This window comes from Leuciscus leuciscus (genome assembly GCF_965113295.1).
Source record: "Leuciscus leuciscus genome assembly, chromosome: 7".
NCBI classification, from domain to species: Eukaryota; Metazoa; Chordata; class Actinopteri; order Cypriniformes; family Leuciscidae; genus Leuciscus; species Leuciscus leuciscus.
In genome coordinates, this window is record NC_138731.1 from 44,429,184 (window position 1) to 44,454,342 (window position 25,159).

The 25,159-nt window shown below is 36.6% G+C and overlaps 1 protein-coding gene and 1 long non-coding RNA gene across 2 annotated transcripts in view; both read right to left on the minus strand.

Annotated features, from left to right (window-relative positions):
• The window catches only part of LOC309502440, a 113,571-nt gene that overhangs the window by 40,185 nt on the left and 48,227 nt on the right, over positions 1-25,159 (minus strand). The window lies entirely within an intron of this gene.
• On the minus strand, positions 1,740-25,078 carry septin10 (septin 10). The gene is made up of 10 exons (XM_082174757.1): positions 24,922-25,078; positions 23,329-23,443; positions 21,829-22,024; positions 20,173-20,359; positions 17,188-17,349; positions 14,912-15,008; positions 13,509-13,677; positions 9,736-9,868; positions 7,439-7,623; positions 1,740-2,199 (listed from the first exon to the last, which is right to left on the minus strand). Exons 1-10 carry the CDS (start codon positions 24,949-24,951, stop codon positions 2,184-2,186), a joined length of 1,290 nt encoding a protein of 429 aa, XP_082030883.1. The 5' UTR covers positions 24,952-25,078; the 3' UTR covers positions 1,740-2,183.

Sequence of the window (25,159 nt, forward strand, 5' to 3'; positions counted from 1 at the left end):
CGGGCCACGTCACACTTCAAATTGGCTTGTTTGAAATTCCCCTCAAGACACGGAAGTGACCACAATCCCGGGAAACAATTCTGGGACAGTCCAGCGCCGATGAAAACAAATCTTCCACGTCAGTCTGAGTTCATGTCCAAGACAAGCAATGAGTGAAAATTAGCCTACATTTTTATTTATTTATTATTTTTTTACCCTTTGGTGCTCTTCGCGTATCGGTCAAAAATTACAGATTTTTTGTTTTGTTTTTTGGTCAATTAATTGAATGTACTATATTTTAGTTTGATAATGTTTTTATGTAATATTTTGTATTTTTAGGCATTTTTTTATACTAAATTTTTACACTATTTATAATCCATTTATTCACTTTTTGAGCATAGATCTGAAAATTTAATTTCCAACTTAAACTGTCGTAAATCTTGAATGCTTTGGATCACAGACTGACGTTCGGTCTCTTTTCAAAGATGACTCTTGGCAGATTAATGCTGAAGTGTAAAAAAAAAAAAAACAAAAAAAAGTGAGCTTAAAAAAAGTAACAGAATTTTTATGAAAAATGCACAAAAATACTATTTTAAACAAAATCACATTTAGATGTATGGCTCTGATTTTCTTGCAGTTTTAGAGTAAAACAAGTTGTGTTCCAAATTTGAGCCTAATATCTAAAAAAAAGAAAGAAAAAAAAGCTTTCAGTAAGATTTTGTTTGGCCGCAGTAACAAAAGTTTCTACTATATGAAATTCGTCTCCCATTCATTTCCAAAGCGCTCATTTATGACCGCGAGGAGCACAAAAGTGTGAACATTTTTTACAGGACCATTTAACCGGTTTGAATCATGTCCATGTCCATGATTATTATTTAATTTTTTCACATAGCAAATGCCAAAACGTTAATACGGAAGAGGATTAGGGCCAAGCAATAATAATAATAATAAAAAAAAAAACATCTCGAGATTAAAGTCATTATAATGCGAGATTAAACTCGTAAAATTTTGAGGAAAAAAACGTCGAAAAACAATCTTGAGAATAAACTCATTAAATAGAGAATACAGTCATTGTGTTTCTCGAAAAAACTCGTTCAATTTCGAGAAAAAAGTCGAAATACAATCTTGAGAATAAACTCGTTACATTGAGAATAAAGTCGTTGTGTTTCGAGAAAAAACGTGTTAATTCGACAAAAAAACTCAAAATACAATCTTGAGAATAAACTTCACCACACGTGATATCAACCTCAAAAAATGAACTTTCAGTATGAGTTTGTTTGGGCGCAGTACCAAACGCTTCCACTAGAGTTTGTTTGGGCGCAGTACCAAACGCTTCCACTAGAGTTTGTTTGGGCGCAGTACCAAACGCTTCCACTAGAGTTTGTTTGGGCGCAGTACCAAACGCTTCCACTAGAGTTTGTTTGGGCGCAGTACCAAACGCTTCCACTAGACGAAATTCGCTTCCCATTCATTTCCAATGCGCTCATTTTTGACCGCGAGTGTTACTATTCTTCTCAGGACCATTTAACGAATCACATCCATAATTTTTTTGTGTTCACATAGCAAGTGCCAAAACCTTTACCAAGTTTTGTACCATTCCGGTGAAATAAAATAAAAAATCTTACATTTTTCGTCAAAAATAACCGAAGAGCACCAGAGGGTTAAATAAGCAGGCATGAGTCAATATGATTGTCTGTGTTGATGTAGATTGTGAACTGAACTTGTACTGAAGCCAGAACTTTTGTCACAAAACACAAGAATTTGCCGAAAAATACAAGTTTATTTGGTTAAAACATCACCCAAAAATAACACTGTTTAAATACATGTAACATACGAGTATAAAAGTGGAAAATAAATGCAATACAGTAAACACTTGTGGTAAATTTACTATAGTATTTCTGATTAATGTTTTTAGCCCTCCTCAACCATAAAAACACAAGTCCAGTAAATGCTTACCGGTAAAAAATAGTAGATTAAAGAGCATTTTCTGTTATAAACATCTACATTGTGCTCATAAGAAATTATTTCCATTTTTGTAGGCACAAAAAGTGAAGTTGTGATGATATCCGTGATACAGTACCGTCATTACGATATGCTGGTGTGTCGGTGTCTCCGTCTGCTACATCACTAACAACTGGAATCAATGTACATTTATCAAATGGTGAAACACTGATGTGCGTAAACATGCCGTTCATGATGAGTCTTCACATGAATCCAGAGCTGAAGGAGGAACAACAGGAGAATGTAATTATCTGAGCATTCCAGAGATTCCACAAACATGACGAGGAAACACACATGATTTAGAGCAAGAACACGTTCACTACGTTACAGCAGATGCAGATGTAATCCGATACCGATACGATACTTTTTCCGATACCAATTTTATGAACTGATAATGTTCTAGCAGAGGCTGTAACACTAATGTGAAGAGGGGGAAAACAGGAACGCTGAACTGTTAATGCAGCCGACCTTAAGGAGAAGCACACTTTACAAGATACTTAATTTAAATGTGAGTTAATTCCGTTTTTTCCGTAAATTTTTTTCTGGATTCCGTTATTATTTTTTTAAAATTTAAAATAATAAAAGAAACGAACAAATACATGGCGAAAGAAGTGTTAGACAGCAGAAGAGGGGATTGGGCGGATGGCCGTTACTCTTTCACGTATCTAAGCATGTAGTGTGTGTGCATGTGTATGTGTGTGTGCCTATGAACGTGCCTATGAATGTGTGCATGTGTATGTGTGCGTGTATGAAAAAAAGTGTCCTAAATGAAAACTGTGCAACCCAATGTCACTAAAAAAGACTTGTATATATGTATTATAGTTCATTTTTCAACTTTAAAGTGTTAGTTTCTTTCGTTCATTATTTAAAAAAAATTTTTTTTTAAAGTTTCTATTTACAAACTCACCACACACAATAATGGTCAATAACTGTAATTTGTTGAAAGCTAATCATTTTCTAAAAAAGATGACACCTTGCACATGAAGATAGTACATTGTTTTAGAATTGTACAGTCAAAAAAAATCAAAATATGTCAAAAACACCTATTTTAGCTTCAGGTTCTAAAGGGTTAATTGTTCTAGATGGTTAAATTATATTTAATTAACCAAAAAGTATGTGTAATTAATTGAAATCATGAAACTTGTTCAATTTAACAGCAATTTATTAACAGTTTAATTTGTAAAAAAATAAATAATAATAATTACATTCTTAATGTTTTTTCTTTCTTTCAAATTTCATTTTATTTTTACCCAGTTCTGTGCTTTCAGTTTTATTTTGTCTATATTCCATTTTAATGGTTTAAATCAAAAACATATCTAATTAATCGAATTCATAAAAATAACTTGATTTATTAATTTGCATACAATAATAGGGCCCTATGATGATTTATTTTTTATTTTTATTTTTTTATTCTGTGTTGTGTTTTAAATTTTTTCTGGTAATCAAATAAAGGCATAAAACATTATATTTTATTCAAATGAAAATTAAACAAGCCCTTTAATTGTTTGCAAACAAGTGCTACACAACAGAGGTTTACTGTTAAAATTATAACATGGAAGAAAATTTGTTTTAATAGTAATTGTATTATTATTATTAGTAGTATTACATTAAGATGTACATTATACCAGGGTTCGTACAAGGTACTTAAAGTGCTTGAAGCACTTGAATTAGATTTTTTTTTTACTTTTAAGTCCCGGAAAACCCTTGAAAACAGCTATATTTATGTGCTTGAATTATTGAAAGACAATAAATGTGAAATGACTGTTTAATTTTATTGATAAAACAATCTTTTCACGCAAAATTAACACTGCAGCCCACCTGATATAGATATAGAGCCATTTTGCATGGCTATGAGTGTGATATTGCTCATATAAATATCCAAATATATGATGCAGCTTTCATTCTTCAAGTCAATCATATATTCATGAGAAATAATAATAATAATAATAAGGAAAGCGATATCTTTATAGTATCCTTTCAATGGTTAAAGTTACCACAGTCATTGCATGTGCTGCACTTTATTTGTACCATTTTGTTTTATTAGTATATTTTTATTGATCTTTTTTAGAATTTGAAAGATAATCAAGATAATGTTTGATAAGTAGGATCTCTGATTTTAGTCCAAAAAGTAGTGCTTGAAAAGTCCTTGAAAGTCTTGGAATTTCATTTGACAGTGTCTGTACAGGAGTAATGTATTTCTATCGTGGTTTCTTTAAGTTAAACCAAACTTTTATTTTGACGGGTTGCCCTGTAGACCCTTTCTGATACTCGATGGTATCGATGCAATTCAGTCGGTACCTAAAAAGTATTGAACTCGAGACCCAGCCCTAAATGTCTGTTTAAATATCAAGTAGGATTCATCAAAATCAGGATTTTTACAGTCAACACAGATTAATAATTCCTTAGCAACTCTGATAAACATGACAAAAAAATACTGTATGTTGATTGGTTGATTAATTGATAAGCAAATAAAAATATTAGTTTTAAAATATGTAGGGCTATTTTTTTTTAAAAGGCAGAAAATTGCAAATATATGCCAAATTGATTTTAAATCACAACCGAGGGGTTTAATTATTATTATTATTTAGTGTACTTTTATTCACCCGTTTATTATCATATCTAAATATCTAACATTAACTACTCATTTATAATAAATTACATTCCCTGCTTTTTCACTGTTCATCTGATTTCCTTCTACATTTGTTTAACATGTCTGCTTATTTTACTGTTTTCGGGAGGATAATTTCCCCCAGAACAATCCAAATTTATAACAACAATAAAGCACGAGTCACAGTTAAATGTAGTTAGGCTGAAGTCGAGTCTGAGGCTCAAGGCTGATTGGTAGTTCAGAACATTAAAACATCAAACCTGTAGGGCTGTCAAAATGGCTGAAAAGCCTAATTCTTTCTTAAATATTAGCAAAATTCTAATTATACTCGAATTCTAAAGGCAATACTTAATGTTAGAGGATAAAGGTACTGTATTGTCTCCTATGCCCACAAGAGGGCGCAATAAGCAAATATAATCCAAATCAAACATTGCATCTTTTATTGACATTGACTTTTTAAAGTGCATTAACTTTTGAAACAATTGTTCTTAAATAAAATATAATTTCTTTAAAGTGCATGCAAGGAAAATTAGGTTACAATTGTGCATAAAACTGTGTATGTGCATCAGTAACCCTGAGAAAACACACTTGAACAGACGCGTAATTAACTCCATGAACACTAAATGGCTGTCATTCAGAAACACTTCTACTCTCTACATCTACATACTGTTCATCAAAGACACCAGACGCTCAGCTTGATCTTCAGTGAGCGCTGATGAAGACACACGCTCAGCTCTGACCGATGTGCAGGTTTGGTCAAGTATGTCGTTGCATGATATACTATAGACTATACATGCTGTATACTGGATAAGCTAACAAAAACAAACCGCGTCAGTTATGTCATCATGTCTCGCGCGCCTCTTGACACCAGAAATTTGAATGCACGTTTTGTGCATTTGATTGTGCACGTTTTTTTTTTTTAATTCAATGAATATTCAAAATTCACATTTTTATTTGACAGCCCTACAAACCTGCTCCTGTCACTGCTTGTTTTATTATCTTTTTAATTCTAAAAAAGGTAAATGGATAAATAAAAATAAACGAATAAAACAAAATGGTACAAATAAAGTGCAGCACATGCAATGACTCCGGTAACTTTAACCATTGAAAGGATACTATGATTTTATCCCTTTTCTCATTCAAACTTTTTTTCTCCCATGAATATATGATTGACTTGAAGAATAAAAGCTGTATCATATACTTGGATATTTATGAGCAAAATGCCTCTATATTTATATCACATGGACTGCAGCGTTCATTTTGTATGAAAACATTGTTTTATCAATAAAATTAAAAACAAATTTCAATAATTCAAGCACTTTTCTTATAATAATTCAAGTACTTCTTCATAAAAATGGCTGTTTTCTAGGGTTTTTCAGGACTTAAATTCAATTCAATCACTTTAAAGGGTTAGTTCACCCAAAAAATACAATTCTGTCAGTAATTACTCTCATGTTGTTCCAACCCCGTAAGACTTTCGTTCATCTTCAGACACATATTAAGATATTTCTGATGAAATCTGCGAGCTGTCTCACTCCTCCATAGGCTTCTCTGTAATCGAGATCTGCCATCCCAGAAAAGTTAGTGAAGACAGTGTTAAAATAGTCCAAGTGACTGCAGTGGCTCAACCTTAAGTTTATCAAGCGACGAGAATACTTTTTGTGCACAAAAATAACAAAAAAAACGACTTTATTCAACTCTTCATTTTCTTGAAGTGAGTTCACGCCTCAGAGTGACACGCGACGCGATAAGATTCCAGCGACAGGCAGTGTGTCTGTCCACACTAGACGCGACTGTGAGATGCCACAACGTCAATCAAAAATCACAGCCAATCAGAACAGCATGTGGGCGGAGTCTCGCGGCACCAGTGAGTAATCTTGACGGCATCTCGCAAGAAAATCAATAAGTTACATAATCAAATTCACAAATATTACACCATTTAAAAAATACAGAGGCTACTGAGTTACTAAAACAATCTTTGTCAAATAATACACTTGTTTGTTCACAGTTTGAACGTTCTTGTTTCCATTTGTTTAATTCAATATCTGAGGTGAATTATCCACTGTTGCTTTTACAGCTACAAAGCTGGAGCACTAAATGATATTCAAAGTCACATTACACGCTTTTAACATTAAATAAAGCACATAAACAGCACCTGAGATTATCATCGCCACACTTTGTGTTTGTTGTTCCAGCGCAACGCCGCAGAAAAATAGAAACCGTTTCTAAAATAGAGTCGTCGTGGCTGGTTAGGACACACACTCTGATTAACATGGAGAAGATACCTTTTATCGCGTCGCGTGTAGTTAGGACACGGTGTAACAGTGCAGCGCTTCTGGGTTGTACGTCAGAACGGAGGCTCACTATTGGCCAGCATCACACACATGACCAGCGTCGGCCAATAGTGAGCCTCCGTTCTGACGTACAACCCAGAAGCGCTGCGCTGTTACACTATGTGAAGAAAACAGAAGAAATTGAAGAGTTGAATAAAGTCATTATTTTAGTTTTTTTTGCGCACAAAAAGTATTCTCGTCTCTTGATAAACTTAAGGTTGAGCCACTGGAGTCACTTGGACTATTTTAACGATGTCTTTACTAACTTTCTGGGATGGCAGATCTCGATTACAGAGAAGCTTATGGAGGAGTGAGACAGCTCTCAGATTTAATCAAAAATATCTTAATTTGTGTCTGAAGATGAACGAAAGTCTTACGGGGTTGGAACGACATGAGGGAGAGTAATTACTGACAGAACTTTCATTTTTAGGTTCGCACCTCGTACGGACCCTGTTATAAGGTGGATCATCAAACCTGCTTCTGTAACTGTACTGAACGCGCTCTGGTTCATACTCACTTCTTGCGGTCCTTGTCCTTCTTGTTGTTGGTGCTGGCGTTGAAGGCCTGGGCCTGCAGGAGCTCGGTGGCGGCTCTGCGTTTACTGAAGGCGCTCATCTCCTCCTCCAGACTCCTGCGCTTCTCCTCCAGCTTGCTCTTCTCATCCGCATGCAGGCGCTTCAGCTGCTCAAACTTACCCTGCAACTGTAGACCACAGCGTTAGCGGCTGAACCAACGGGTAACCGGTAAAGGCCATGTTAGACATGTTATGGTGAACTCAGAGCTGGGAGGAAACACTTCTATTCTGCCAGAAAACCGCAGGGAGACTGTAACGCTTCTCTTTGTTGAAAACAGATTTATAAACGGTTCTCATTATAGGTTGGCGTATAGGGATGCCCTGCAATGAAAGTGTTTCGTTGATGATCACACGTTGATCTGATTGGTTACAAGGTAGTTTGTGACGTCAGAAACACCAGTGATTTCAAAGCGTGTGTTTGAGACTGTCTTTGGTTCACTGCAGTTTTAAGGAGAAAATACTCAGCAATGCTGTCGACTTATGAACTTACACATGGTTTGTAGGGCTGAGTATTGACACAAATTTCACAATTCGATTCGATTTCGATTTAATATTGATTATTTTGGATATCAGGTACAATACATGGCAAATTTCAAATCTCTTAACTAATGCTGTAAACTATGGGAGTCAGTGGTAGCCTATAGGCTTCATTAACAGACTATAATATTAAAGGTAAAAATTAACTGATTTGTATACAAACACTTAAATTACACTTTTATAATAATAAAGTTATATGAAATATAACCATTTAAATGGTGGCTGTCATAAAAACTTGCTAGATTTATTCAAACATGCATTAAATATTGAAGAACATTAAACATTATAATGAATATGTAATATGGTGCATATATTTAGCAAAATGCTCCTTTAGAGTAAATTTTTCTGGCTGACTAACGAGTGTATGGTCACTGGATATGGTTTTTCTGAGGTAAATGTGACGTTACATGACATTGTTTACAAGCCGTTTTACTAACGTCTTTCCACGGTTGAAACCCTGATTGAGCGATTCCATGTCACATGATACGGATTTCGATAAGTTGTACTCTATCTTTTAACACACTTTCAGATGCTCATTCATGTTTATTTTGCGCTGTAACTGGTGTTAAGGCGGAAGAGATCATGTGCTTCTCTTGAGATGAGCCAGAGCGATCTCACGCCACAGCCACAAAACGGAATTTCGTAAGAAAATGGACGTAATTTGAAATCTGAGACTTTGTTTCATATCAATAGTAACAAAGCACAAAGATTATTGCGATGTATTGGATGGGATGCAGCGCTACATGTTACATTCATTCATCAACTGAAAACAGGATGACTAATCGATTCTGGGGATTTAATAATCGATATCGGTTCGTAGGGCTGTGCAATTAATTGAATTTCGATTTCGATTTTGGCTCCCAACGATCACCAAAATAGTACAATCCAGTAAAAATTATTATTTTGCCATTTTCTGTTTTGCAAGAACACTCTTAATTTGTCTTGTGTTCTGAATGACACGAGCACATCCGCCCCTCCCGAAGCCGTAAACTCTCTCAGCTTGAATGTTTAAACTGATAAGACTTAAAAAGAAGTGAAAATGATCAACTTTAGTTACGATGCAATGCTGGACCGATTGTGCACGTGACAATTCCGTCATGTGTTTCGACGCTTGCATTGTCCAACCCATGTTGAGAGACGGAGAGAGAGAAGACGCGGCGCCGCTGAACACTCACGCCGTTTGTGAAATTGCGTCTTGGAGAAAGTTTTAAAATTATAGATTTGATTTTAAAATCTGTGTGGATTAATTTAGGCGACTCATACAATCTACTTGCTAAAGTCAATCAATGATTGCGGGGGTATTTTCCGCATTATAAGTGGCAGACCTGCGGGAATTATTAAAATACTTATTGAAGTATTATCTGTTATATTATTTATTTTAATAGTTCAAAAAGTACAATAAATAATTTAAAAAAAATAAGAATTGTTGAAAGGTGTCTTTTTAATAAATGCAACACGTTCCCAAAGTCATGTGAAATAATCGTGTTACATAATCGTGCTTTCAATACTGACCAAAATTTTTTCCATAATCGAGCAGCCCTATCGGTTCGTAAAAATGAGAATCGATTAAAAGCGATAATGGTATGTCTTAAATATTAAAGCATATTAAAAACACCACATAGACATATAAACAACATTAAACGCTGGATTTTCACCACAGGGGGACTTTAACAATAATAACCCTGAATGCGTGAATGTCGTACCTCTCTCTCCGCGTCTTTCAGCTCGGCCTCCTTCTCTTTCACTCTCTGGACGAACGTCTGTCGCATTTCTTCCTCTCGTCTCTGCAACTCGCCCAGAAACTCCTGCCGCTTCGCCTCGTACGTCTGCTGAAGACTGATGTGGGAAGACAACTTCAATACAAAGAGCTTCATTCACAGATTATCAGCAGCAGTGCCATTACACCTCACGATCTGATGAGATTTCAGTGAACCAACACAATTCAAATGCATCTCAATGATCTGCTGTTGTTAATCACATAAAGCTGTAATAAAATAAGAATCAGCAGTTACAGATACACCCGTGTTCATTCAGTCGCATCAGAGAAACATTATACTGTGTTGTTGTCAATCAGCTCCTCTCAACTTAAGTTTTTGAGACGTGCAAGAATGAAATTAATACCGTCTGTCCATCCAGAACAAACTCGTACAATCTCTAGATAAGTCATGCATCTCAGACTCTTTATGTACTAATATATCAATGCATTTGAATTAGAGGTCGGTCGATACTGGAATTTGCTGATAGGATAGTGTCAAGTCAGCTTTATTTCTATAGCACTTTATACAATAGAAATTGTTTCAAAGTAAGAATGCAAAATTCATCAAATATGAGACAAATTCAATTTATGCTGTAAAGCGGCTCTAAAAAAGACAAGTGTCATTATTCAGCTCAGTTCAGTTTAATTAAAGGCAATACAAAGAATATTGTGCTGATTTTTTTTTAATTATAAACAAGCTTAAAATACACAAGGACTCATATTTTGAAATATCTATGCTTAATACTTTTAGCTGCTCATTTACTTGGCATTAATGCGCAGTATTTATTGATTGAATAATATCTGAGCCTGTAGAAAGTGCAACTCAGCGTTTTGACTTAAAACATGCAGCGTTTACATTTATTTTGATAAATCACCACCTTTCGCATTTACATTTATTCAATTAGCAGCTTTTATCCAAAGTGACTTACAAATGAGGAATAAGTGATTCATCTAAAGAAATTCAATTTAAAGATCTCTTAAAGGGATTTGTAAGACTTTTATTATGCCATTTAAGATATTTAAGACTTTTATTATGCCTTTTAAGACTTTTAATGGCTTTAAATCTGATAAACCTGAATTTAAGACTTGGATACACTTATAAATATCTATAATTTTTCTATAGTTTTTCTGTCCCCAAATTTAAGACAACTTAAAACGATCATTAAGACTTTTGTTATGCCATTTAAGAAATGTTATGGCTGTAAATTTGACCAAACTGAATTTTAGACTTTTTAAAGGACCAGCAGGAACCCTGTTGTTTTCTCAAACTTTAAAAACTCTCTCGTTGTGTCCTTCAGATCAATGAGGGTCTCGCTAAGAAAACCAACAGGGCCATTAGTAGAGAATCTGGTCGAGGAGTGTGTGTGAGAGTTCAGGGTGATTTTCTGGCTTCTGTTTTGAAAAGCCGAGAAGAAATGCGTGGAATGTCCTTGTGAACGAGGTTAAGCAAACAGTTCCCATGCTCCCTTCTCCAAAACCGCCTTAGTAGTGGTTACGCAACAGCGGCATCTTAGTTTCTCTGTCTGTTGAAGTACTCGAGGTAGTGGAGGTGTTAATTTCGTTAATGAAAACTGTTTGTTTGACAAAACCCTTTATTGCATGACTGACGGTATGTTTACAAGACAATAATGCACTAAAAAGTGAAAAGTTTGCGTTTTTGAAATTTCACGTACAGACGAAAACGATTAAAACGCTGCATTCTTCTGCCAGGCCAGTAGATGGCGATGTCACTTGCAATGTAAAGGAACACTATTGCGCCTCTAGACTGAACACATGATGATGTCAACACATGATGTCACCATTTTCACAAACTTTTTTTTTTTAGTTATCGTCTCGATAACGGTATCGTTTTCAAAACTGAAACTAATGTTAGACCCACATGAAAAGCACTGTTTATTTTTATTTGTATCTTTGCTCTATTGTATTTATTTGTGCTATTGCTTGTAGTTTGATTACTTGTTCTTATTTTCTTTTCTTTGTATTTGACATTAGGCCTTTTTTCCCTGAACATGAGCCGAAACCGCGAGCCTAAAACCGCGATACGAACCGAACCGTGAGTAATTTGAACGATAACAATGAAGATATAGTTCATTCTAAATATATAAAAGAATATCAGAGTTCGCATCACAACTATAACAATAACAGCACAGAGGAACAATATCATTGGAATCAGATTCAGAACTATTTTTTTCCAGCTGATGAACGATAAAACATTGACAGCCAATCAGAATCCATTCTGCTTTAAAGCGACAGGCAACCAAACTGCAACTTATAATAAACAGAATGATATCGTTCACTGGTGTGGATGTTTATATAGTTATCGTTATAGTCAACTTTATAGTTATCATTCTTGGTGTCAACGGGCCTTAAGACTACATTAAAAACATCTGACATAATGAAGACTAGTTAGCAAACGGTGTTATATGCTGGATGACGACTAGCTCACCTGACAGGTTTACTGATGCACGAACACAGTTTTATGCACTATTGTAACCTAATTTTTCTTGCATGCATTTTAAAGGGACGGTTCGGAGTAACATCAACCTAGGGTCCTTTGCACCATGACCTCGAGCCAAACACCCCCCAGAAGCCTTTATTCCCTTGGTCGAACATTATTAAAGTTAGAGCTTATTTAGAGACATCAGCCGGATGGTTTAGTGCAGGCGCTAATGGATCCAAGGCTGTATCTGGTAAATTACTGCACTAATAATGCCCAGAATGGCACCAGACTTCTACAGTAGTACAAATAGGTTCTGTACTCATAAAACGAGGCATTGGAAAGTTTGTAAGTACATCAGGAGTTTATTTAAATAACACTTGCCTGATGGCTAATGCTACCGCTAACCCGGACGTCGACGCCACTTCAGTGGTTTGAGAAAAGCACGTAAAAGTCCTGCAGAAAGCGATCATAAGGATGGAGTGTAACGACGCCCAGTTCCAGGAATGCACTAATATTTTGTTGGTAGTACCAGTTTATAACAATTATTAGTTAACACTAAGTTGTCAACACTTCGGAAAAAATAACAATTCGTCGTTACACTCCATCCTTATGATCGCTTTCTGCAGGACTTTTACATGCTTTTCCCAAACCACTGAAGTGACGTCGACGTCCGGGTTAGCGGTAGCATTAGCAGTCAGGCAAGTGTTATTTAAATAAACTCCTGATGTACTTACAAACTTTCCAATGCCTCGTTTTATGAGTCCAGAACCTATTTGTGCTACTGTAGAAGTTTGGTGCCATTCTGGGCATTATTAGTGGGGTAATTTACCAGATACAGCCTTGGATCCATTAGCGCTGCACTAAACCATCCGGCTGATGTCTCTAAATAAGCTCTAACTTTAATAATGTTCGACCAAGGGAATAAAGGCTTCTGGGGGGTGTTTGGCTCGAGGTCATGGTGCAAAGGACCCTAGGTTGATGTTACTCCGAACCGTCCCTTTAAAGAAATTACATTTTATTTAAGAACAATTGTTTCAAAAGGTAATGCACTTTAAAAATGTCATTTCATTTCAATAAAAGATGCAATGCTTGAATTGGTTTATATTTGCTTATTGCACTCGCGTGCGCCCTCTTGTGGGCATAGGAGACAATACAGTACCCTTTTTCCTCTAACATTAAATATTGCCTTCATAATTCGAATATAATTCGAATTTTGCTAATGCCTTGCCTTGCCTTGCCTAGTAAGCAGTGGTTGTAACGCTGGATGACGAACAGCTCACCTGACAGGTTTGCACTCTGGGTCGGTGTCTTTGAAGCCCATCTCCTCCAGCTTGCAGCGTCTGTAAAGCTCGTAGTGGCGCGTGTGTGTCTGTTCCCGCAGATCCTCCATGTTCACGCAGATCAACATCTCGCGCAGCTTCACGAAGTCGCAGTGGTTCTCGTTCTCCACTGGAAGACAAACGCGCAGACGGTTACGAGAGCATGAGGTCATCTTATCCTGCAGCGTCTCAAAATAAGAAATAAAACACTGATATCATGATTAAGGGAATATTAATTCCAGCCCGTCCCCGTTGACTGAGATTCACAACGGTTTATTATCAATATTGACGTGTCACTCAGACGCTCTCTTTCTGTCTATAAGATCATTACAGATTAGGGCTGCACAATTAATCACAATGACACCTCACACGATTTGGCAAAGGACACACACACACACACCACATATCCATCTGAACACCAGAGAGCAACACACACACACACACACACACACACACACACACACACACACACACACACACACACACACACATCCATCTGAACACCAGAGAGCATCTCTCTCTCACACACACACACATCCATCTGAACACCAGAGGGCATCTCACACACGCGCGCACATACACATACATACACACACACACACACACACACACACCATATACATCTGAACACCAAAGGGTGTTGCACACACACAAACATACAATATCCATCTTTAACACCAGAGGGCATCACACACACACACACACACACACACACACACACACACACACACACACACACACACACACACACACACACACACACACACACACACACACACACACACACATCCATCTGAACACCAGAGGGCATCTCACACACACACACACACACACACACACACACACACCAATCTGAACACCTGAGGGTGTCGCACACACACACACCATATCCGTCTGAACACCTGAGGGTGTCGCACACACACACACGCACGCGCACACACACACCATATCCATCTTTAACACCAGAGGGCATCACACACACACACACACACACACATATCCATCTGAACACCAGAGGGCATCTCACACACACACACACCAATCTGAACACCAGAGGCTGTCGCACACGCACACACACACACACACACACACACACACACACACACACACACACACACACACACACACACACACACACACACCATATCCATCTGAACACCAGAGGGCATCTCTCACTCACACACACACACACATATATATATCCATCTGAACACCAGAGGGTGTCGCACACACACACACACACGCCAAATATGCCCCTCAGAAGTACGATAACACACATCATTCCAGGATATCCCTTTCTCTGATTGTGAGCGCACTCATCGACCGGTCTGTCAATCGCTGGCGTTTCGTAATCAAAGCCTCACCCTGCACGACTCCCCAGGGATACTGCCTCGCCTTGACCATTTTGTTCCCGATGTTCACCTCCTCCGTACTGCCAACAACAGCAAACGGGAGATGACCCTGGAAGAGCAAACAAAACATTGACAAACTCAGAACAAGGACACTTACAACATATACTATCCTTCAGTTTTAAAGGGCCATGAAACACTCAAACTACACTTCCTGTCAGTCTCTGCACACCAGAGAAGCATCTACTAATTTTAACTGCAGGACAAAGTGGTTTAAAATCTTAATCCTCAATTATTCATGAGACAGCGTGTCCTTTTCCTATGAGAAGACACTTCTCTTAATTATTCACGACAGCACATGTTGCTTTCCCATGACAGACGCAGTGAGATCGTGTACAGTAAGTCAGAGATGCATTCATGGATCACAAGAGATTGTTTGTTTTTGCTTTGTAAGTGGCATAAATTCTCCTCCATAGACATTAAGGGCCCTATCTTGCACCCAGCGCAATTGACTTTGTACAGCGACGCATGTTTCATTCCTATTTTGCACCCGACACACAGCGGACTTTTTCCTCCACAGACACACGTCGGTAAATTAGGGAATGAACTTGCGCTCCCGGGGGCGGTTCAGCGAAAAGAGGAGGCGTGTTCTGGCGCAAACGTTCCCTGGTGCTATTTTGCAGTTTCAGAAAACAATTCCGCCACTGACCAGGAAAAACCTAGTCTAAAGTCAGTGGTGCATTTTCAGTGGCGCGTTCAGATGCTATTTTAAGGGCGCATGCTTGGCCATAATGTAGCGTGTGCACAACGGCATACACTTTGCTTCTCTCATCTACACACAGAAGCAGCAGTTTTCATTTTTGCAAACCATACATAATTACAAGGAAAAATATTAACACACGAGGGAAATCATTGTGTCCATGAAGATGTGAAAAAATAAGACATAAATCTAGCTTACACATTTACCCAAATTATTATACGCCTGTTTAACCGAAGCTAATTTGGGTGTGTTTCTCCATCCCCAATGTCACTTCTCTCTCTTTTACGGCCCTGATGCGAGTGTTGGTCTCCAGGCAAAGCGCTCCTGCTCTTAAAGGGAATGTGAGATGTCGCTCTGATTGGTTTATTTCACGTTATGCCCAAACTACACCTATGAGTGATGAAGCTACTTCAGACCAACCCATTTTAGATTTGCGTCGGGTGCAAGAGGCATTTATCCCGCCGGTATAATAGCAACAGCGCCCGAGACCCGCCCACAAAGTTACTTGCATTTCGCGTTTGATACTTGCGTTTCAGATCGTTAAAATAGGGCCCTGAGTCTCGACACAAACAGGATTCTGTGTATCTGGTCTACTTAAAGGGGTCATGACATGAGAAATCAAATTTGCTTTGATCTTTTACATCTAAGGGTGTTTTCACACCTGAAGGTCCAAACCAAAGTTCATGTTTTGATACATTTTATACATTCGGTAAGTTTTGGTTTGGTTTCACATTGCAATTATGCGAGCGTACTAAAGAACTTTACATGACACACTTGCGTCCTGTCGTCATCATCTACAGTACTGTGCAAAAGTCTTAGACATGTTAATTCTGCCCCCCCCCCCAGTTATTTATATATTTTTCAGTTATTTATACATTTCCAAACATTCTTTTTGCCATTAATTGTAATAATCCAGTGAGATTTGTGTATGCACAAGGAGTCTGACAACAGCCGGTATGATCTGATCTCACCATCATCGAAACCTTCCTGTAAAGCTCCCTGAAAAACTATGCGCAAGTGTACCTGGACAAAAGCCGTTTTAAACGCAAAGGGTCGTTACACCATATATTTATTTGAATTAGTTAATAGAAGTTAAATCATAAATAAATTACATTTGTGATTTTATTTTTGAAAGCATTCTCACTTTACAGCATTTTAACACGAGTGCCAGTGCTCTTCCCAGTCCTGTAGCTCTGCAGGAAGGTTTCTTCAAGCATCTTGGAGATGTTCCCGCAGTTCTTCTGGATTTAGTTACCCATCTTAAACATCATGTACAGTCTGTATAAATGTATTGATTTAACTTTTCCTGATGGTCTTGTAAAAAAAATTATAAAAAAATCCCAATATCTAATCGCAATTCTTACATAAAAAAAAATAATAAATAAATAAATAAAAAACACAACAATATTGAATCGGCACCCAAGTATCGTGATAGTATCGAATCGGGAGAAAGGTGTATCATCCCAGCCCTAATATACATGCAAATATTTCTTAAATATATATTTATTTTAATGTGATCTTCAAAACTCACATTCATCGCTGTGTTGATCTTCGCCACAGTTTCATCGTCAATCGGGAACTGGTAGATCTGCACGCCGTTGCTGACCAGCTCGCTCATGATCTTGATCTTGAACTTGTGTAACTCGCTCTTGGAGATGGTGTCGGCTTTAGCGATGACGGGAATGATGTTGACCTGAGAAACAGAAGCAGAGCGAGAACAGACTGAGAACTCAAACACGAGAACTAAACACAGAGAAACCACAGGTTCGGTTTCAGAACGAACATTTCAGACATTCCTTCTGCTTACAGAGAACAAAGATGGTCTCTATTCAAACGAAGCCCAACCTTAATTACTGTTATTATTATATTGCATTTACAGTTATTCATTTAGCAGACGCTTTTATCCACATCGACTTCAAATGAGAACAATAGAAGCAGTGAAACTAGCAATATGTAAGTGCTTTGACCCTTCCCGGTTTAATCTAACATGTATTTTTTTGAAGTGACTGAATCTGTTCTCTTCATCACACTGAATTAGAGGATTTTAAAAATAAGTTTTCCAGCAGGTTCACTCAATCTCAGACCATCTCGTCCAGACATTAAGCAGATAAATCAGTCCTGACCGCTTTCTTCAGCCACAGAAGGTCAGAGCAGGAATAATCTTATCTACTCGAGCCTTCAGGTCATGTCTGAACCGTCTGGTATTTACAAGATTCATTTACAACAACAACCCAGAATGCACGACTTTTCACGTCAATTAACCCTCCTTTTGTGTTAAAAAACTAGGTCAAATTTGCAAAAACGGAAATGGAATCCATGCAATTTGGCTAAAAATGGCACTATGAAGAACACTAAAACATCTATTTCTATTGTGTTAGAGGTCAATTTGACCCACATATTTTTTATGTTCAAAATTAGCTGCACAAACATGACCACTTGTAGTGACTATTTGCACATTGGGATGCAAATAACTACAGGTATAAATAATATCTAACATTATTTATACTTTGTGTAATAGTATTAATTGCTATTTTGTGCTAATTCTAGGCCTACCTTTTTGTCTGGTTCTCAAACCCTTATGACGGTAAAATGGTTTTTCACATTTCTTCAAGAAACCAGCAACAAAAAGTAAACTTAAAGGGGTGGTTGATTATGATTTGCCTTTTCTAACTTTAGTTAGTGTGTAATGTTGCTGTTTGAGCATAAACAACATCTGCAAAGTTACAACGCTCAAAGTTCAAAGCAAACAGAGATATTTTCTTTTAAAGAAATCGCTTTTTAAGGACTACAACAAACGGCTGGTAGAGACTACACCACATTCCTCCCGGGTTAGTGACATCACTAACCCTAGAATTTACATAAATCCCGCCCCCTGAACACGATTTATTGATTATCATGACAGAATATGCTAATCAATGACTAGACGATAACTACACATCAGCTACATAAATTCATCAACTAACCATTCAGAAATGTTGTATTCTACATGTTGTCACTTCTTCTTGAGTCTCTCCATCATTGTCTGATTCTGCTTTGAACATAAAAGGCTAAAAGTTTTTGAAATTTCCAGTGCATGTGTGTGTTGAAGCTCCGCCCCCTGTGCCGGGAGCAGCAGCTCATTTGCATTTAAAGGGACAGAAACAAAAACGTGCGTTTTTGCTCACCCTCAAAAAGTGACAATTTTAACATGCTTTAAAAATATCTGAGGGGTATTTAGAGCTAAAACTCCACATACACACTCTGGGGACATCAAAGACTTATTTTACATTTTGTGAATAGGGCATTATACCACCCCTTTAAGTTTAATAAGTTCTGATGCATTTAATATTTTAGTGATTGACAAGCTACAATAAAGGTTTTCTGTTTTTTCAAAGTGTTGAATTCTGGCAAATTGCATGGAAACCAACGACAAAAGACAAAACAAACAGGCCTGTCGTGATTAATGATTAATCGCCTAATCATGGGTATTCGATCTAATCGCAATTAAGATAATCGTGTGCCGTTTACGTTTTAATTACATTTTGCCAAAGAATATAGAAAAACACTGTTATAAAGAACACAAGGATTGCCAAAGGTCTTCGTTCATATGAAATGGTTTGTGGGTTTAATCAGACTGCATTGTTATATTATATTATGTATCATGAAATATTGTCGAACTGTGTCAAAAATTTGCATGCAGCACACATGAACCTGAATGAGAAATATACACAAACATTTAAATAAATAAATAGTTTAAACAGTGTTTCAGTCAGTTTGAAAATCGAATGTGGGTCAAACGGATCCAAGCACAACAGGAGGGTTAAAGAATCATGCTGAAATAAATTGATTTACGTTTTAAGGGGTGGTATAATGCCCTTTTCACAAGATGTAAAATAAGTCTCTGATGTCCCCAGAGTGTGTGTGTGAAGTTTTAGCTCAAAATATCCCACAGATATTTTTATATATCATGTTAAAGTTGTCACTTTTTGAGGTCGAAAACACACCGTTTTGTGTCTGTCCCTTTAAATGCAAATGAGCTGCTGCTCCCGGCACAGGAGGCGGAGCAACAAGAGCTTGTGTCCTGAAAATGTCTACAACTTTTAGCCTTTTATGTTCAAACCGGAGTTAGACAAAGATGGAGAGACTCAAGAAGAAGTGACAACATGTAGACAACATTTCGGAATGGTTAGTTGATGATTTTATGTAGCCATTTATCAGTCATGATAATCTATAAACCGCATTCCCGGGGGTGGAGTTTATGTAAATGTTAGGGTTGGTGATGTCACTAACCCGGGAGGAATGTGGTGTAGTCTCTACCAGCCGTTTGTTGTAGTCCTTAAAAAGCGATTTCTTTAAAAGCAAATATCTCCCTTTGCTTTGAACTTTGAGTGTTGTAACTTTGCAGATGTTGTTTATGATCAAACAGCAACATTACACACTAACTAAAGCTAGAAAAGTGAATTCATAATCAACCACCCCTTTAACGAATGTTGGCTGTTAGTTTCAAACACATTAGTGTAAAACATGACGGTCTAACCTTACTGTCCAGCTTCTTCATGGTGACCAGATCTAAGGATTTGAGCGAGTGTCCAGAGGGAGCGATGAAATACAGGCAGGCGTGGATCCGGGAGTCGTGGTAGTTATGAAGAGAGCGCTTGATCTTCAGCTCCTCTTGTAAGTACGACTCAAACTGTGTGTCAATGTAATCCACTATGTGCTGGTAACTGGAAGAGAGGCAGAACTTCAATACATGCACAAATGTTTTTTTTTCTTCTAAAATATGATTTTTCATTAAAAGTGAATGAATGTAAATAATGTAATACAACAATAGTGCATCACTATCAAATAAAAAAGTGCATCCAAACACAATTGCACAGTTCAAAATACTCTACCCGTCTTCCATTGGTCATGTTAAACAGGAAGAACTGGTCCCTCCCACAAACTAATACCATTGGTTGAGCCAGTAAGGTCATTTACATAATGCTATAATCAAAATACTGTGGGTTTTTGTGCAGTCGAGCAACAGTTTTATCCGCATACATCCAGTACAGTGACATAAAGTGATATATACTGTATTATAGCAATATATACTTAAAGCGATATATACTTTATATTTCAACTGCTTTATCTTTTTATTAAATGTACAATACTAGAGGGAAAAAAGAAAGGTGAATCGTGTGTGTGTGTGTGTGTGTGTGTGTGTGTGTGTGTGTGTGTGTATATATATATATATATACTTTATATATTGTGTGTGTAAAACAGGAGCATTTCAACTGCTTTATTAATTATATTATTGCAAAATATAAACTAATACCGCCCAGCTTTAAACTACTAAATGCGACTATAAGGCATGAGGAAATTAAGATATTATAAGCATTAAAGCTGCTTTGAAACATTGTGTATAAATTTGACTTAAATAATGCATACGGACTGATGCAATATCTTGCTGAATTAACTTAAGGAACAATTGCATTATTCAGGTCTGGCAATTTCAGTAAAAAAAAAAAAAAAACCAGAATAGTTTAAACAGATATTTTATAGATAGATATTTTAAACGGTCAAAATTATTGTTTTAGTTTGATAGAAATTGAACTGAGCCAGAGAGAGCCGTTGTCATGTATAGATATGAAACAGCTTCACAAACAGTCTTTTCAACCACACTGTATCATTATGTCTTACAATAATTCATATAATCACAGAAGTACGCGATAAAAGTTTATAGTTCGGATATAAACACTGATGTCTACGGTAGTGATCGTAATAGAGTAAATCAACTTTTGGAAGTAACTTCTTGCTTCAAATAACGATTGTTTCAATTACATCGTTACACCAGTAGGTGGCGACACATGACTTAAAAAATGTGAGTCATTTCATTCAAGAGATTCCTTCAAAAATGCTGATTCATCCAGTAATGAAACAAGGTCTTTATGAGTGAGTCACTGAATCATTCACTCAAACAGGTTTTTTTTTAAATTAATTAATTCAGAATAATTAAATATTTTATTAAACAGACTGCAGCAATTAACATTTTGTAAGAACATCTAGTAAATTACATGCTATTTTGTTTAGTTGTCTGATTAGAAACATGATCTCAATTTGAAAAATAAAATAAAAATCATGATTATTAATTTATCCATAATCGTGCAGCTCTAAAGTGCATGTTCACATACTTAATGTTATTAACAGGACTGACCTCTCCTGCTTGTTCATCTGATCGCCAAAGCCGACGGTATTAACCACAGTGAGCTTCAGACGAACATTACTCTCCTGAAGATCGTACGTCTGCGCTCGCAACTTCACCTTCGGTTCAAAATGAGAAGACTCGAAATTCTCAAAATTGGTGTTGAAAAGCGTGTCCATCAATGTTGATTTGCCAATCCCAGTTTCGCCTGTGAAAAAGAAAGATTTACGATATAATATATGACTTTATATCCCACAATTCTGACTTTTTTCTCACAATTCTGAGTTTATATCCCACAATTCTGATTTTTTTTCTCGAAATTCTGAGTTTATATCCCACAATTCTGACTTTTTTCCTCAGAAAAAAACCCACAATTAGAGCCGGCCAATTTTTTATTTTATTTTGGCCGATCTTTATTCCGGACTTGCAGTCATTTCCAAAAATGTCATTTGAGTGGAAATATTATGAAATCTGTAAAAAAGGACGTTAACCCAGGCCTTTGTGTACAGCGGTAAAAATGCTATAGCCTATAGCTGCTGTTCCATAAGAAAGCAGACCATTCTGTTATTGCTTTACATCTCAAAATTATACAATCTAATTTAAATAAAAAACAACTGCTCAAGTTACATGTGTGTAGCATCTTTGTTTGGATCGTGAATTCAGTGGTTGCCTCTAATTTCAAATGGCTACAGATTTGTTTGTCAAAAGCCTGTAATAGAACACATTTACTTAAAAAAAAAAATTTAAATCGTTAACCAGTATCGGAATTGGCCAATTTGCTTGTAAAAAAAAAAATATATATATATATATATATTTTTTTTTATTTATTTTTTTTGCATGTTTTCTTTCAATTGCAAGTTTATATCCCACGATTCTGACTATTTTCACACAATTCTGACTTTTTTCCTCGCAATTGTGAGTTTATTTCCAACAATTATGACTTTCACGCAATTGTGAGTTTATATCCCACAATTCTGACTTTTTTCCTCACAATTGCGAATTTATATCCCACAATTCTAACTTTTTTCTCGCAATTCTGAGTTTATATCCCACAAATCTGACTTTTTTCTCACAACTGCGAATTTATTTCCCAAAATTCTGACCATTTCCTCAGAATTGTGATATATTGTGATATAAACTCAATTCTTTTTTCCTCAGAATTGTGATCGCAACCCTGATTTTGTCTTACAAGTCTTTGCATGAAAAAAGTCAGATGACTTTTTTGAATTGACAGACAGAATTGTGAGATAAAAAGAATTGTGGAGTATAAACTCTCAAATGCAAGAAAAAAAGTTTATATCCCACAATTATTATAATATAAGATATAAACTTGCAATCCTGGGAAAAAAAGCCAGAATTGTGAGATAAAAAGTGCCTGAATATTCCGAGCCAGAAACAAGCAACCATAAAAATAATGTCTACCTTTTCAGTTCATTTTTGGCAGCCGCTTCTGTCAGTCAGTTCAAACTACCATAATGTACATCTCTAGTACTTTCCTGTCACGTTTCTTACCAATGCAGAGGATGTTGAAGCAGAATCCCTGACTCGTGGACTTGTTCACCAGCTGATCTGGCAGACTGTCAAACCCAACATGTCCTGATAGAGCCAGTGGACGGGCGTTCTTGTCCTGGAAGAGACGAGTGAGTGAGAACATGACCGAGGAAACCTCGCTGTGACACTGACCGCTGCTAAATGCAGTTTTGGAAACCTAGCGAGAGCTACAAGCTGCTTTTCAGCCTCTCAAACATGTCTCTATCCGATTGACTCCAGTTCATAGATGTCATAACTCATACTTAATAGATGTCATAACTCATACTTAACAGTTTCACATCTTTCAATTTTAAAAGATTCTCAATGTGGTCTCAGACTTCTAGTTCTGCTGAATATTCTATATAACTATAGATGTATAGCAATAATTGATTTTAGGGATGCACCGATATAAAAATATTGGCTGATGATACCGATAATTTCTTCATATTTGAAAGCCGATAATATTGGACGCTAAATCTAAATCCAAATTTTTATATAATTTGTGAGAGCCTGATTACAAAAACAAAAATCTCATCATGCAGACAATTATAATGATGTTCTTATTATAATTGTGTGATCCAATCATATTTCAAGCAATTCAAACCCATCATGTTGAACAGTGCGCATCTGAAGTGTCTCAGCTGAAGGTAATAATCCATTATTTATCGGCTTTAATATATCAGCCAAATTTTCTTATCGGGCCGATAACCATAACATTAAAAATTAACATATATGCCTAGGCTATCAGCAGATGGTGTTACGGTGGCCAATATATCGTGCATCCCTAATTGCTTTAACAGAACATCAAATATTCCTAACAGGTTTAACTTCACAGACTAGTCTAGCATACTTCTAAAAATAATTATAATAATAAACAAAAAACATCAACTGAAATATTATCAACTGTTTCCACCATTGATAATAACTGAGTATTAAATCAGCATTTTATAATGATTTCTAAAGGATCATGTGACACTGAAGACTGGAGTAATGATGCTGAAAATTCAGCTTTGCATTAGGAAATAAATTAGAAAACCATTATTTAAAATGAATAATATTTCTCAATATTACTGTTTTTCTGTATTTTTGATCAAATAAATGCAGCCTTGATGAGCATAAGAGACTATTTTCAAAATTCACATTTAAAAATAGTAATTTTACAAACTTTTGACTAGTACTGGATTTAGGCTAGATTTCACATTCAGATTCATACATAAGATACACGTATTAATAGATAAATCTGATAACTATATTCGAATCGATTATTTGCATGTTTGTATTTTGAATGATTATTGATACATATATTTAGGTTCCTCATTCAGATTCATAAATCAGATACATGTATTCAAATTGATAAATCAGATAACTATATTCGAATCGATTAATCGGATGTTTGTATTCATCTTGTTTGTATAAAAGAGGAGCGCGCGCGCGCCAGTGAGTGAAATAGTTGAGCTCAGGTCCAGACACTCCCAAGCGCGCTCACGCCAACTCACTCCCACTTGTCCCAAACTTCACACAGTCATAGAAACAAGAAAAGAGTCAGAACCTGGAATATGTTGATCTCAAACGTACCATCTGTCGAACCACATCAGGGGATGCCATTTGCGCGCAGGAAAATTGCAAATATTTGGTGAAATGTCGGTTCTCTTTCGGGTGAGAGTCAAAAGTTGCTGTGACCCGCCTCGTCCAAATAATTCCAGCTGACACACCACTGGGAACATCTGCGCTACCATTTCGCAGTTTTTGAGAGGGTTTTGTCTGAATTTTAGGCGACAGAGTATAACGACTTCACGTGCCAAATATGTTAGCG

Coding starts and splice junctions, on each gene's coding strand:
- septin10 (XM_082174757.1), bottom strand. CDS start 24,951: ATGGCATCCCCTGATGTGGTTCGACAGATG. Junction 22,025..23,328: donor CTTCAACATCCTCTGCATTG/GTAAGAAACGTG, acceptor TCTTTTTCACAG/GCGAAACTGGGATTGGCAAA. Junction 7,624..9,735: donor TGAAAGACGCGGAGAGAGAG/GTACGACATTCA, acceptor TGTGGTCTACAG/TTGCAGGGTAAGTTTGAGCA.